The sequence below is a fragment of the Loxodonta africana genome, chromosome 26, assembly GCF_030014295.1.
Source record: "Loxodonta africana isolate mLoxAfr1 chromosome 26, mLoxAfr1.hap2, whole genome shotgun sequence".
NCBI classification, from domain to species: Eukaryota; Metazoa; Chordata; class Mammalia; order Proboscidea; family Elephantidae; genus Loxodonta; species Loxodonta africana.
Window position 1 is genome coordinate 26,240,017 of NC_087367.1, and position 15,098 is coordinate 26,255,114.

Below are 15,098 nucleotides of genomic sequence, written 5' to 3' on the forward strand. Positions count from 1 at the left end.
CGCTGTGCGCAGAGAGACGCGAAGGTGGGTGGCAGGGCCCTAGGCTGGAGCCATGTATCATGTATTTATACAGGAAGAAGCCCTGATGCATTAGCAAGAGGACCCAGGGTTTAAATTTTGTTATTGCTGCAAGACCCGAATTAGACCTAAAACTGAGAGAGAATGCCAGCATCCAAGTCTTGGCTTCCTTTGCTAGGGTTTCCCGTTTTTCCACTTAGTATCAAGGGTCTCCTGTAATCACACAGTGTCTCTGTAATGCTTCTAACCTGAAATGTGCCGCAGAATCCAAGGCCACTCTGTGTGGCCTCAGAGGCCAGCAGGACACCTAGGCGAGGGCTGCAGAACCCAAGACCACTCTGTGTGGCCTCAGAGGCCAGCAGGACACCTAGGCGAGGGCTGCAGAACCCAAGACCACTCTGTGTGGCCTCAGAGGCCAGCAGGATACCTAGGCGAGGGCCACACCCCCATGGATTTTTTGACCCAGTGCCTTAAAAAAAAAAAAAAAAAAATTTTTTTTTTAGCAGGGACTAAAAAGAGAAAGCAAGAGGTGGTGCGTATGTAGCTCTCTTTGGCAGTTTTGAGGTCAGCCCACTGTGAGTGGGTACAAACCTAATGCTGCCTTGTCCTCCTCCCCGAGTCTGAAGTGGGGGTAGGGTTGGGGTTCCTCCAGCTCATTGTTCTCTTTCTTCCCTGGCCTGGATCACTGTAAGGCATGCTGACAGGCACTCTAGGTATATGCAGGTCAACATGCCATTTGCCAAACAGTTAGTTATTACCTTGCAGTTGGGGGGTCGGGGGGAGCGGGGAAGATGGTAGAACAAAGGTCTGGTCACCTGCCACTGGCATATGAAAACTTTTGTTGAAAGAAGGATGGGGCAGATGGGTACAGCCCCCAGATGCTACAAAGCAAATGTGGCTCTCCTCAAGCCACTGTCTCACCCAGCCATAGACTATTTTTTTGCAGGCTTTGCAGCCAAGGGGAAGAGATCATGATGGGAAAAAGGTCACAGCAGAACCACCAGGGGATTCCCACAGTGGGGAACTGGTATCACCTGATGGAACTGAAGAAGGCATGGTATTGTGTGTACCAAGAGTTTGTCATCTGTAAAATGAGGACCTCAGGTCCCCAAACACCTTCTAGCTCTTCACCTCTAATTTTATCATATGACGTGTATAGAGAAGTGTGTTAATTTTCTGTGCTGTGTAACAGATTACCACAAATTTAGCAACTTAAAACAACACCCATTTATTATCTCACAGTTTCTGTGGGTCAGGAGTCCGGCAGGGCTTAGCTGGGTCCTTTGCTCAGGGTCTCATCAGGCTGCAATCTAAGTATCAGCCAGGGCCGTGGTCTCACCAGAAGCTTGACTGGGGAAACTTCCAAACTCCTTCAGATTGTTGGCAGAATTTCTTTTTATAAGCCCTCTCACAACATGGAAGCTTACTTTTTCAAAGCCAGCAAGGGGAGTCTCTCTCTATAGTCTGCTAAGATGAGGTCTTCTAAAATGTAACCTAATCCGGGAAGTGACATTCCATCACTTTCATCATATGCTGTTGTTTCTAAGCAAGTCACAGGTTCTGCCTACACTCCAGTAGAGGGGATTACACAAAGGCATGAGGAGGCAGAGATGGCAGCCATCTTAGAATTCTGCCTACCACAGAGAAGAGGAACTTACTAGAAAATATTTTGAAGGTAATTCTAAGTGAAGGCCCAGTGTAATATATGTAACCACACTGTCTTCTCTTTGAAAAGAAGCAGTTTTGTTCTTTTTCTTCCATCCCAGAAGGCCACCAAATCCTGAGCCCAGTACTTTCCACAACACATTGATTCCAATTCCAGCTCTGTCACTTATTGTCTGTATGTTATTAGGAAAGGTTGGTTTTTTGTTTTGTTTTTAACTACTGAATCGAGTTCCCTCCTCTGGAAGAGCACATCTCACTAAGAGCATGTTGGACACTACCATACAGTTGCCAGTTATGGTCAAGTTGATGCCAGCTCATGGGGACCTCATGTGTGTCAGAGTAGAACTGCTCCATAGGGTTTTCAGTGGATGATTTTTTAGAAGTAGATCACCAGGCCTTTCTTCCAAGGCACATCTGGGTGAACTCACACCTCCAGTCTTTTGGTTAGCACCCAACCGTGTTAACCATTTTCACCATCTGGTCACTTAGTAAATGGTATCTCAAGCCCTTTCCTTATAAAAACCAAACCAAACCCATTGCTGTGAAGTTGAATCCAACTCATAGCGACCCTATAGGACAGAGTAGAGCTGCTTCATAGGATTTCCAAGGTTGTAATCTTTTTGGAAGTAGGTTGCCATATCTTTGTCCCACAGAGCAGCTGGTAGTTTCGAACCTCCAACCTTTTGGTTAGCAACCCAGCACTTAACAACTGCGCCACCAGAGCTCCTTCTTTCCTTACAGGACTATTAATTTTATTTACATATTGAACTCAACCACAAAGTATTATCAGTCTTGCTAGTGGGAATGCCAAAGCAAATAGGAAAAATAATATTTTTAAACTAATCTAGTTTTTTTAGTTATACCTAAGGAGCTGAAGGCACTCTGGTCATATGCTGACTGTAGTTCTTATGTTAGAGGAAAAGGGTAAAATCCTTTTAGCCGCTCTTAGGTATGTCCGTGGGCATGTTTAAAAAGTGCCGATGTCATAGATTTGGGGGTTTTAAGTCTTTTTGTCTTTTTTTTTTTCCCTGAAGTAAGGCCAGATCAGTGAGCCTTTGTCAAATTGAAAGCTTTATATAGGGAAACAACAAGATAAAGCTTAGCTTTAGGTGGGAACTGCCTTTATATACAGGCCTTTTGTGAAAAGGAGGACTAGTGAACCCTGAAAGGAGTCCTGGTGATGCAGTGGTTAAAGTGCTCAACTGCTAACTGAAGAGTCATTCATTCAAACCCACCAGTGATTCTGAGGGAGAAAGACCTGGCAATCTGCTCCCATAAAGATTGCAGCCTAGAAGACTATGGGATAGTTATACCCTGTCCTATAGGGTCACTATGAGTCGGAGTCAACTTACCAGCACACAACAACAACAGTGAACCCTGAAGGGTTAGCTGTTTATAACTTGCTCTGGTTTATTTTCCAGGTTTTTCCATGGTGCAGAAAGGATCAGATGGTGTGACTGGCTGTCTTGGAAGCCTCACTTGGCCGTAACTCAAGGAAGTCTCTCCGACCCCATCTTGTTTCAGAGTTGCTTCTTAAGCTCCTTGAAGAAAATGATGTGACTGTTCATATCAGAAAGGATTTTTCAGAAACATATCACATCTGTGAAGAAAGTGATCCTTTTCCCTTCTGCAAAATAAACATTCTCAAATTCCAAAATGCCAGCCAAGACCCCAATTTACCTAAAAGCTGCCAATAACAAGAAGGGAAAGAAATTTAAACTAAGGGACATTCTGTCTCCTGATATGATTAGTCCTCCCCTTGGAGACTTTCGCCACACCATTCACATTGGCAAAGAGGGCCAGCATGACGTTTTTGGGGACATTTCCTTTCTTCAAGGCAATTATGAGCTTTTACCTGGAAACCAGGAGAAAGCACGCATGGGCCAGTTCCCTGGGCATAACGAGTTTTTCCGAGCCAACAGCACCTCTGACTCTGTGTTCACAGAAACGCCCTCCCCAGTGCTCAAAAACGCCATCTCCCTCCCAACCATTGGAGGGTCCCAAGCGCTCATTCTACCCTTATTGTCACCAGTGACATTTAATTCCAAGCAGGAGTCCTTTGGCCCAGCAAAGCTGCCCAGGCTCAGCTGTGAGCCTGTTGTGGAGGAAAAGGCTCAGAAGAAAAGCAGTCTGCTGGAGAACGGGCCAGTCCACCAGGGAGACGCCTCGTGGGGCTCCAGTGGTTCCGCGTCTCAGTCCAGTCAGGGCAGGGACAGCCACTCATCCAGCCTCTCCGAACAGTACCCCGACTGGCCCACCGAGGACCTGTTTGACCAGCCAGCCCCATGTGAGCTCATCAAGGAAAAGACAAAATCGGAGGAGTCCCTCTCGGATCTGACCGGCTCCCTCCTCTCCCTGCAGCTTGACCTGGGGCCCTCACTTTTGGATGAGGTGCTGAATGTCATGGATAAAAACAAGTAACAGGACACCAGCCCTTTTCCTCTGGGGCGAAAGGTACTGAAGAGCCAAAACTAACCACAGTTGCAGAGGAGAGCTTCGCTGGCTATATCTGCAGTTGTGCCATGGGTTTTCTAAAATAACGTTCCTAGGAGATATTTTTTTACCTATCGTGTTATGTCCTGTTTGCAAAAAGTTTTAAAAAGGAAAAAAACTATCCTGGCAAAAAGAGGAAATGAGTCAGCCAGAGCCCATTTTCGGTGGGCATTGCCGACGTTCAGCTCACATTGTCTTTGCAGATGTGTAAGTAAGGAACCTGGCTTGGCTGGGATTGGCACTTAGGAAGGGCTGGGCGAGGCACGGGAAGGAACTGTACAGTACTGCAGCATTTTCTGAGCAAGAGGAAGTCAAAACTATCTAACACCTAAGCATTTTTTCTAGACTCTTTTCTATATTATATCGTTTGGGCTCAGCATAGCGAATTCTCCAGTGTTAAAACTTTTCTCTGTTTTCACTTTGAATAATTTTATGGTTTGGGGGATTTTCTTGTAGTTCTTATATATCCTTATATATTATAGCTATATCGCAAAATTTTGACCGTCAGCTACGTGTTGGTAAGACACAAGCAAAGTATTACTGTAACTAAGTTATTTTTAAAGTTAAAATATATTTTTATGTGCCTTTGGCTTTTTATTGCAGAGTCTACATTTTACAGATATTGCATCCAATGCCATTTGATTTGTTTCCATTGGGGTTCCATTGTAAGCTGTGTGTGTACGTGTTTGGAAAAATGTATTCATACTTAGCATTATTTTTTTTTCACCTGTTGTCATACTTCTCACAGCAGCCAACAATGGATTGTAAAGTATGAAGGCACAGGTTACTCACGATGCTTCTGCAGAGACTGTGGGTTTCACCACATAATGTATTTGGAAATAGGGGTATTTTAGTACAGTACATTCTTGCATTACATAGGTACTTCATACAACACAATAAAGAGTAAATGTTGAATCGAAGTTGCTTATTTATACAGAAGAGTGTAATAGAAGATTTCTGTAAGTCTAGGGCTAGAAAAATTGCTTCTCTAAAATGTGGGTGAGACTTTAAAACAAGGTAAGATATGGTTTCCATCCACTCTAATTTTCCTTATTTCCTGAAGATTCGAGATTGCAGAAATGGGGCCCTTCAAGTTTAGGAAAAATGTACATCTGAGACCAGAAGTTTTTTTAGAGCCAACACTGATGCCAACCTCTCAAGGTTTACTTCTGTGACTCTCCTCCCTTCGCTAACACTGATACAGCCAACACTTGTGACCCCAGTCCCATCCCTGCAGGACAGATGTTTGATACCTTACAGATGAGGTTAAGGAGGCTAAAAGGGCAGTAGACAGCACTTAAAAAATCAAACCCAGTTGCCGTTGAGTTGACGTGTGTCAGAGCAGAACTGTGTCCCGGAGGGTTTTCAGTGGCTGGGTTTTTGGAAGTACATGACCAGACCTTGCTTCTGCAGCATCTCTGCATGGACTTGAACCTCCCACACTTCAGTTAGCAGCTGCGTGCACTAGCCATTTGTACCACCCAGGGACTCCAGAGAGCGCTTGCCCCCTCCTTCCCTCCCCCACAAGGACCCAGAGATTCTCTAAGGATGTTGGTTAAGGAAACAGGAACAGGAAATGTACACACTGATTCCTGTGCCTTTGTCAACCACCTCTTCCCCGACCAGGGAAAAACACCTGCACGCAATAACTGCCAACTCTGTCTTTCAAACTTTGATTTCTCCTTGAAATGTATCTCAAAAATGACCTCACCATTCACTTCAGAGGTTCTCTCACCGCTTTTGGAGTTGTTTGCAATTCTGCCACCTGATCATCTGAAATAACCTTTGAACTGCAGGTGAAATGCAGTTAGGGTGACTAACCAATTAGAAGAGTTCCCTTAGAGCATTGAGTGTTACTCCACAATTTTCCAGTTGGGTTTCTTTATCCCATAACTTTCTAGTGTTTTTTTCAACAACACCCTACTCAGAGTTCACAGTTCCAATAGAGACTCCCCAGCTTCTTCTCAGTCTCGTTACTGAGGACGAGTTCATTTATCTCATAATTTTTAGCCAGTTTTAGCTACTCTTTCAAAACCTTCCTCCATCTTAATTATTATCGATCATATTAAATCTCTCATTTTACTCTTCATTTGTAGTGTAACCTCAAGGAAAAGATGAAACAAATAGGCTAGATGATGAAGACTGTCAGTGTGTATTTCATCTGCTCACAGGTCTGGAGACAGTTATGGAGGTGCAAGTAAGACAGAGTTGTGTTTGTTAATCAAATAATGCACCCTGCATGTATTTAGCCATGTTGCTCTTTCCCAGCCCTTTCACATACCCTCTCCCCCATCAGTTTAGGTATAATTGAGTTGACAACAAACATGCCCCTACTGGAGAAAGGAAACAAAGCCACATCCGGTTTATAAACTATTTGTTGAGTCATTTCTCCCTTGGCAGCCCTTCTAATGTCTGGTCCCTTCTCCAGGGAGCAGGTGCAGAGCTGCTGGTGTTTTTCCTGCAGAGAAACACTTTAGAATTGCACCTGCTGAGAGCTGAATCCATGTTCTCTCCAGCCCCATGAACACTCTCCCACTTTTAACCTAAGTCATCTTCACTTGTTTATAGTCGAGAAAACCCAAGATGCACTTTACCTGCAAGTTCAAAGAGAATGGAAACCACCAGAAGAGATCCAGCTGTTTTTTAAGTAGAGGTGCTTATTGTATCAGGCAAGGTTATTAGTGATCTTCTCCCTGGGTGGCCAGACCTAACAAAGGACAAGATAATTTCTGCCTAAAATTACCTGCTTAAAATATCAAAATATTAGAGTTACTTAGCACTTCACAAATATAAAGTCTTAAATGACGTTTTAGTGAGCCAAAATCAACATCTAAACACTAAAGGCTAAAGTGATTGAACAGAAAACAGAACCTGGGTTTCCAGAATCATGGTCTAGTTCTGTTTTTAGATTACTGCAAACCACCATTTTTTTTCAAAGCTCCCTTCAAACAGTTGAATTCATGAAATGGAGGAAATCCATGAATCCATGAGTTAACAATGGGTTCAAGCATAATAACAATTGTGAAGATGGCACAGGACCAAGCAGTGTTTCATTCTGTTGTACATAGGGTCACTGTAAGAACCAACTCGTTGGCACCTAACAACAACAACATGAATTAACTTGATAAATACTTAGAGCATACAAAAGAAAAATTATACATTAGGTGATGATTCTGATCCTCCTAGTATGGAGCCTGGTAAGACTGAAGCATTTTACTATAAATATAGAAAGACAAGAGGATGAGCCAACACGATGATCTCTCTCCAATAAGGCTTTCTTCTTTGGAAATTCTGTTATCAACCTAGTCCCAAATTTAGCAGTACTATATTTTTTTTCTATTGAACAAAATTCTTGGACTTTAGATTCAAACCACAGATCTTTTGGTTAGCAGCCAAGCTCTTAACCACTGTGCCACCAGGGCTCCGGTTTAATGTCCAGACTAACAGAAATGATTGACTTCTTAAACAAGTCAGTGAGCCATATAAATAGGGTTATTGGGTACTACCCTTAGGTCCCCATCCAAACTCCAACAAAATAAGAATAGTTTCCAGATGTCAATGGTAAGTCACCATTAATCCAAACAGGGAGCCTTCTAGTTTGTCTGTCTGCATGCGCCTCAAGGAAGTCATGGTACTCAAAACTGGCATTCACTCATTAGCTTATTGGTTCTGGCTGTACAATTCATTTATCTTCCAAAGAAGAAGATGGTCTCCCTGGTATATTTTGTGACATGCCTGTTTCATCTGACTGTACCTAGAACGCCACTTGCTGTATTCCAGTGGTATACCATTTTACCTGGTGAGCCTTCCATCTGAGGATATCTAATTTTCATCTTATTCTTAGAGCAAGTGCTCATTAAGTATATCTAAATATTTCTCACTTGGGTTGTCAAGGAGTCATGATTCGTGGTAAAGATGCTACAGAGAATATCGTGTAAAAGAATGGAAACTGCCTGTTTTATGAAGTTATGTATAACACAATGAAATCTGTTTTACAACTATTACGCTGCAGTTAATTATCTTCCATTTTTACTTTCAAAAATCTGATACTGATGTCAGTTTCATTGGCTTCCAAAGAGTGGTTAATAAGCTTTATCCTTTAAAGGTCAACCAGATTTCCTCCATGGAAAGCAGATTGACATGGGTGATAGAAACATCTGCTCAAAGCACAGCTATTATACAAAGTAGAATAATTATTACAGAGACTCATCACACAAGCAGAGATGTCTGCCATACATCAAAATTATCAAAGCTGAATAAGTGAAGTGGGTATTATGTTCACCATAAAATGGTTGTTGAAGTATGGCATAATGCATGCATGGGATTCATTACCAAAAGGATCACTGGAAAAAAAAAGAGCTTTGTATTTTGAGAATTGATTCATGGGAGAGAAGGACCTAAAAGGGGGTCTTGAGGGACTGAGAAGATTTGTTTAGGGGTAGGGGGCATTTTAGGGAGGAAGAAGGTTGAGTAGATAAAAGGATACACACTATCCTAGTAATCTACTCAAAACAGTTCAGGAACAAAGATTGTAGAAAATGTCAGTTATAGAGCTGCAAAATTTGGGCCCAAGGCCCTTCTGGTGGAGGAAGAAAAAGTTGGGTAATCCGAGCTGCTGAACAGGTGCTTCCCAAGATTGAAATTTTATATAAGTGGCTGCCATCTTGTGACAGCTCACATCCAGTTGATAGTGACCACTCCAACCTCAAGGCCAGGTTAGGGACACTTCAACAGTGAGGTTGTCATCAGGTGTCCAGGAAAGACGTGGGGCCCGGGGGCGGGGGAGGGGGTTGCCAAATGTTTCCTGAAACAGCAGCAGATGAAACAATTTCGTATTACGTCCCCTGGACTGGACACACTTGGACAGCTATCCCACCAGCAGTGCTTTCTCATGCCCTCTCAACCCATCTTTTCATGGGCTGGTTGATTGAACATCACTCAGGAAACTTAGAGTCTCAGCTGAGAATTTCTTTTTCCCAGGTCCCTAGAACCTGAGAGGACCAGGGTTTCCAGCTTGTGGAGTAGGAAAACCAACACAATGGAGTAGAAGCAAACAGCTCCTGAAGTTGCCTTAAACTCCTGGAAGTCCAAGGCCACAAAACTGAGGCCCAGAGAAAGGCAGCAGTCCTCAACTTCCAGAGTCTGGTTTCTTGTCTGAGGGCCTGCCTGCTTCCTTCTGGGCTGTCTACCCCTCGGGGAAGACCACAATCACTCCTAGGGTGAGGCCTTACCCTACAGGCCACATCAGGAAAATGGCCTTCTCAGCTTAGCACAGTGTCCCCAACATTTATACCACAGATACCCACATAAATAGTGAAAAAAGACTTCGTTAACATTTGGGTCCTAAAAATCCCAACAAAGACCCAAGACACTGCTTTTCTGTAGAAAATTACATCTTTAACAGAAGTCTCAAGAAAGGTACATTAAAACTTCAAAAAGAAATTGTTCTCATACCCATGGCCAGCCTTTTTTGTAAGTGAAGAAGGTAGAACCTGAGTGGTTCTGGGAAGACAATCCTGCTCAAAACAATCCCTCTTCTACACAGCTGCCCCAGGGCCATAAAAATCCACCCTTAGAGACACCACCTTTGGGTGAGGCATTATACTAGGGGCAAAGTCCTCTTAGAATACTCCCAGGAGTAAGTAAGGACACGTTAGGGCCACCAACAATGGGATGTGAACTCATTTGTGTGCCAGAGTTGATTTTCCTGTAGGACAGAGTAGAGCTGCCCCATAGGGTTTTGTTAATCTTTACAGGAGGAAATGCTGGTGGCGTAGTGGTTAAGTGCTGTGGCTGCTAACCAAAAGGTTGACAGTTTGAATCCATCAGGGGCTCCTTAGAAACTATGGGGCAGTTCTACCCTGTTTTATAGGGTCGGTATGAGTCACAATCAACTTCATGGCAATGGATTTGGTCTTTTTCCTTTTTTTAAATCTTTACAGGAGGATCCCTGGTGGTACAGTGGTTAAAGTGCTCAGCTGCTAACTAAAAAGTCGGCAGTTTGAACCCACTGGATGCTCTTTGGGAGAACGATGTGGCTGTGTGCTTCCGTAAAGACTTACAACCTCAGAAGCCCTATGGGGCAGTTCTGCTCTGCCCTGTAAGGTCTCTGTGAGTCGGAATCAACTCCAAGGCAGTGGATTTGGTTTTGATTTTTCAATCTTTAAGGAAGCAGATCACCGGGACTTTCTCCTGAAGAGCTACTGGGTGGGTTCTAACCATTGACCTTCCAGATAGCAGCCAAGCACATAGCCATTGTGCCACCAGGGCTCCTTAGCACACAAGCCTTTGGCAATTGAACTAGGGCAAGGAAAGACAGAGAGCAAGAGAGACCATTATCATGAAGACTGAATTCACTGAATGCATAATTTTGCCTGGGACCAAAATAAAGGGGGTGGGGAGATTGGGAGACATGCTTTCCAAGAGATTTACCTGTCACCAAACGTGACCTCAGCAGAGGAGATAATAAATGTGCCAGAGGAGTAAATATACCCATTGCAAGTAAATCTAATTTTAAATCAACACAAGTTAGATAGTACAGGATTACTGTGAAATTCTCAGTGATTGACATGGTTCTGCTCACCCTATAGGCCACAAGGCTTTAATGCCCTGATGCCAAATGTTGATGTTTCTAAATCATTGATTTTTCCTCTGCCTTTTCCCCCACCTCTTAACAACAGAATCATAGTGACATGCTTTCCCTGGTAAGATTATGACTTTATTCTGAAGTCTCCTTTATAATCGTCCTTCTGCATTCTAAGGTAAACCGATGGCAATGCCCCAGAAACTCATGAAACCTTGAAAAGCCTGAAAAAACATTAAAAATAACATACTGAATTTTTCAGAGTAAGGAGTAGCATTCAGACATAGTTTTGTAATCAGAGGCATTGTTAAAAGTGAAAGAAGATAATTGTTAATTATTTTCTAAGCCCTACTCCCATGACATAAAAATTAAATTGGAATGGGACTAGAAACAAGAAGCAAAACACTGGTGGTGCTTGGGCAGCAGACATATCACCATAAATGGCAAAAAGGAAGAGCAGGCTAACACAATCCTAGATACGAGACTAGCACCAGTGAAGTTTGCCCATTCTAGCAGGAGATCACAGCTCTTGTGAGCAATTAAAGTACTGTTTGTGAAGATTCGCTCGCAAACTCCTCTTTTTAAAAAACAAAGTTGTGGGTTCACTGTTGCTTCAAATTGCTAATTTTCAACACATTTGGCTTTCTGGACTTTATCTGCACATTGAAAATTCATCTAATGCCTCAGGTAATTGAAAGGAAAAGTGTAAGTATGGTGATAGAATAAGGAGGAGCAGCGTCTCCCCACAGGGTCCACACTGCAGAGGAGAGGGGAGCCACCCTCCTTGTGATTGTTCCAACCAGAAGTAGGCAAACTATTGCAAGTGAAATGACCTCCAGGAGTGCCCATCCCTGTAACCAGCCATGAAATAAGGAAGCATAGAAGGGACTCTTCCTACCTCTGGTTGTTGCAAGCTGCACCTCCCCAGGGAGACTCCTCACCTCCCCAGCCCCCAGGCCCTGTCTCTAGTGAGAGGACAGCCAAGGTGTCTTGAGTGTGCTTATGAGGTGGTGATCCTGCCTGGACCTGCTCAGGAAAGACAGCTTTGAGTCTCCTGCCCTCCAAAAAGGTCTTGTCTCATAGGTGGTGAGTCACTGCTAAAAGACCAAATGATATTACATGAACAATATATCTGTAGTAGACTGAATAATGGCCCCCCAGAGATAGTAGGTTCTAGTCCCTGGAACCTGTAAGTGTTACCTTATTTGGAAAAAGGGTCTTTGCAGATGTAGTTAAGAATCATGAGATGGGGAGATTATCCTGAACTTTCTGGGTGGGCCCCAAATGCAATGTACTTATACAGGAGAGGCAGAGGGAGAGTTGACACACAGAAGAGAAGGTGATATGAAGCTGGAGGCAGAGACTGAAGTGATGGGCCCCACACCAAGGAATGGAGGCAGCCACCAGAAGCTGGAAGAGGCAAGTAATGAAAAATCCCCTAGAGTCTCTGGAGGGAGTGAGGCCCTGCTGACATCTGGATTTTGGCCCAGTGATACTGACTTCAGACTCTGGCCTCCAGAACTGAAAGAGAATATATTTCTGTCATGTTAAGTCACCAAGTCTGTAGTATTTTGTTACAGCAGCTGTAAGAAGCAAATACCCCACCAAACCACTGGAGAGAATTCAGAAAAATCAAGTATGTGAAGGATGGAGCTACCAAAGACCTTCTTAAAGAGTTAGGTTCTTAAAGGTGATAAGACCAGGATGACCCCACCTCCCTGGACCTCGGACACCACTACAAGAGGAGGAGTTAGCGCTGGCTCAGTGGAGCGCTGACTGTGGCGAGGGAAGGGAGAACATTCCAGGCAGGAGCAGAGTCTAGCCCTGCATTCACATTTCCAGAAAGCATCGTCCACTACAAGTGCACGAGAGAAAGCTGCTTTCATGTGCCACACGTTCAAGTGGGGTAACACAGTGTCTAATCGTACCCAGGTGTGATGCCTGAGCCCAGGGGCCAATTCTGCTACCTTAGGGAGGGCCACTGTACTCAAAGGTTGAGTGCTGCTGCTATAACTCCAGTTGGTGTGTGCATGGTGGGCAGATTTGGGAGAGAGAGAGGGAAAGAAAGGATTTAAAGGATGTTTTAAGGCTTGTTTCCAGCCCCAGATAGTATGTGATGTGGGCAGGGGCCAGATTCAATCCCTGTCATCCAGGTAACAACCAAAGGGAACCAGGAAAGCCTGCAGAGGAGGAGTTTGGTTATTACTAGGGACATACTCTTACAGTAGCTCTTTGCCTAAAAAGTGAGCCTTCTCACACAAATGCCAGGCAAAGTTAAGTAGCCCTTCTCAGTGTGCCCATGGCAGATCAAAGAAGCCAGAGAGTTTATTGAGGCCTGAGAGTGATGTGTGGGGCATTGTAAACACCGTCAGGAAGCTGATTGGAAAAGAAACAGCCAGTGTGCTGGGGGAGCCACTAAGTAGTGCTTCCATATCACTGTCCAAAAAGAAAATGATAACATGTGAACAACAATGGAAGGGCTATTAAGGCTGAACAGGCCTCATTTACCTGCCACAGGTGCTGAGAGGTTCAATGCCACAGCACCCTTGTAACATATTTGACAGCCAACAGTTGCAATGTAGGAAGTCCTGCCCCAGAACACAGTGACCTCACTGGCCCCTGGCTCTTTATGGGACTGTCCTGCAGTTCTTCATAGGTCTCAGAGTCTTGGGACCTCTGTGAAGCACAAGGGGGTGAAGGAGAAAGTGCGGTCCCAAGAGAGAATACAGAGCATCGCACTTGTTGAGGCCTGACCGCCATGCTGGCAGTGGTGACAGCAGCAGGGCAGGGGCAAATCCTTCCCCTGTAACAGTGGACAGAGAGCAAACCCAGGGAGCCTGGGAGTCCTGGGCACTAACTGGTGAGTTGAGGAAGAGATCTATAAATAAAACGTATTCAGAGTCTGACAGGCGAAACAGAACTAAGCCTTTTTTTTTTTTAACCCATAGCTCAGTCTGCCAATCTCCCCGTCTACTGGCTTCCGTGGAAAACACGCTGTAGTCTCTCTCATGAAAACATTCAGCGACTTTGAAAAGGTATTTTACCTAGAGGCCTATCCTTCCAAATCTTACAATCTCACATTGTCTGAAGCCATTGTCCTCTGGCTTCCACCTTCACCACTTCACTGAAGCAGCACTCAACAAAGTCACCCGTGAACTCTGTTCCTAAAGACGCAGACAGACATTGTCTACCACTACCTCCTTGCCTTCCCTGTGGCATTTGACTCTGCCAGGCACCGCTTCTTCTCTCACACCCATCTCTCTTGCTTCCCTTCTCCCTCTCTCACTACTCCATTCTGCATCCTCCCTGGTTTCTCTTACTCTGTTGGCCCAGTCACTACTGTGCACTCCAGGGTCCTCCTCGTCCTTCTCTCAGTTCCTGTTTGGTGAACTCTGGTCGCATAGTTTCTACTACCAGCTCTTTCCTGCTGACTCTCACATCTGTATCTCTTACCTGGACTGGACTCTTGAGCTTCAGGTCTGAATATCTAACTGGGCACTGGAGGTTTCTACTTATTTCTGCTCCCATCTTCTTCCTCCTAACCTAGTGAATAACACCACCTATCCAGCCAGCAGCCCAACACAAAAACCTGAGAGTGGACTCCTCTACCCACATCTTTCTGTGTCTACCTCCTTAATATTTCTCATATCCAATCTCTTTTTTGCATTCCCACTGCACTAGATTTATTCAGACCCTCTTCGATCCTTGCCTCAATTAGTATTTCCTTGCCTTCGGTATGGCCACTGCCAATGTTTTTCTTTTGTTGGTAGTTGGGGTTTTTAAAAACATATTTTTTAACATTTAAAAATGTTTAAAACCCTCTCTAAATGAACATCTAAACCTGTACACTCTAAAGTTAACAAACTTCAGAGATTTCGCCTTACCACACAAAGCTCAAACCCCTAAGCAGGACATGGAAACTCATCTGTTAGTGGCAGAAGCTGGACGTAAATCCAAATTTTATAAATCAGAATCAAGTGTTACTCCACCTTACCCTAATCCATACCCAACGCGGTAGAATTGAGTTTGTGGTACTGTGGATTAAATGGGAGGAAAAACAATCAACTTTTTTGCTCCTGGGTGGAATACTTCATTCAGAACATCTTCTTTTAAGTTCAACTTTATTAAAATTCTGGTCATTTCTCTTTCTTCCCAAGAAGCTGGTGGAAAACATTGGTCCAGAGCCTTCTTCCCTTTCTTAGAAAGCTGAACAGGAATCAGGCAGAATCCAGGAGAGAGGGGCCAACAATGTCATCTCACCTGCTTTAGGTCTTGCTTTTAGATGGGCCAAGGGGTCCTTACAGCTCACCCAAAGCTTGGCCCAGATGAGTGGCGCAGA

The 15,098-nt window shown here is 44.1% G+C and overlaps 1 protein-coding gene across 5 annotated transcripts in view; it reads left to right on the forward strand.

Annotated features, from left to right (window-relative positions):
- The window catches only part of CDC42EP3 (CDC42 effector protein 3), a 33,207-nt gene extending 24,312 nt beyond the window's left edge, over positions 1–8,895 (forward strand). For 4 of the 5 annotated variants that reach the window (XM_023555291.2, XM_023555290.2, XM_010595872.3 and 1 more), the window contains one exon: positions 3,105–8,895. In XM_023555291.2, the coding sequence (XP_023411059.1) occupies positions 3,340–4,104 (765 nt within the window). In that variant the 5' untranslated portion in view covers positions 3,105–3,339 and the 3' untranslated portion in view covers positions 4,105–8,895. Of the gene's footprint in view, positions 1–1,581; positions 1,694–3,104 lie in introns of those variants that run through there. The other variant, XM_064277189.1, reaches the window with a different exon arrangement.
- Positions 8,896–15,098: the final 6,203 nt, after the last annotated feature.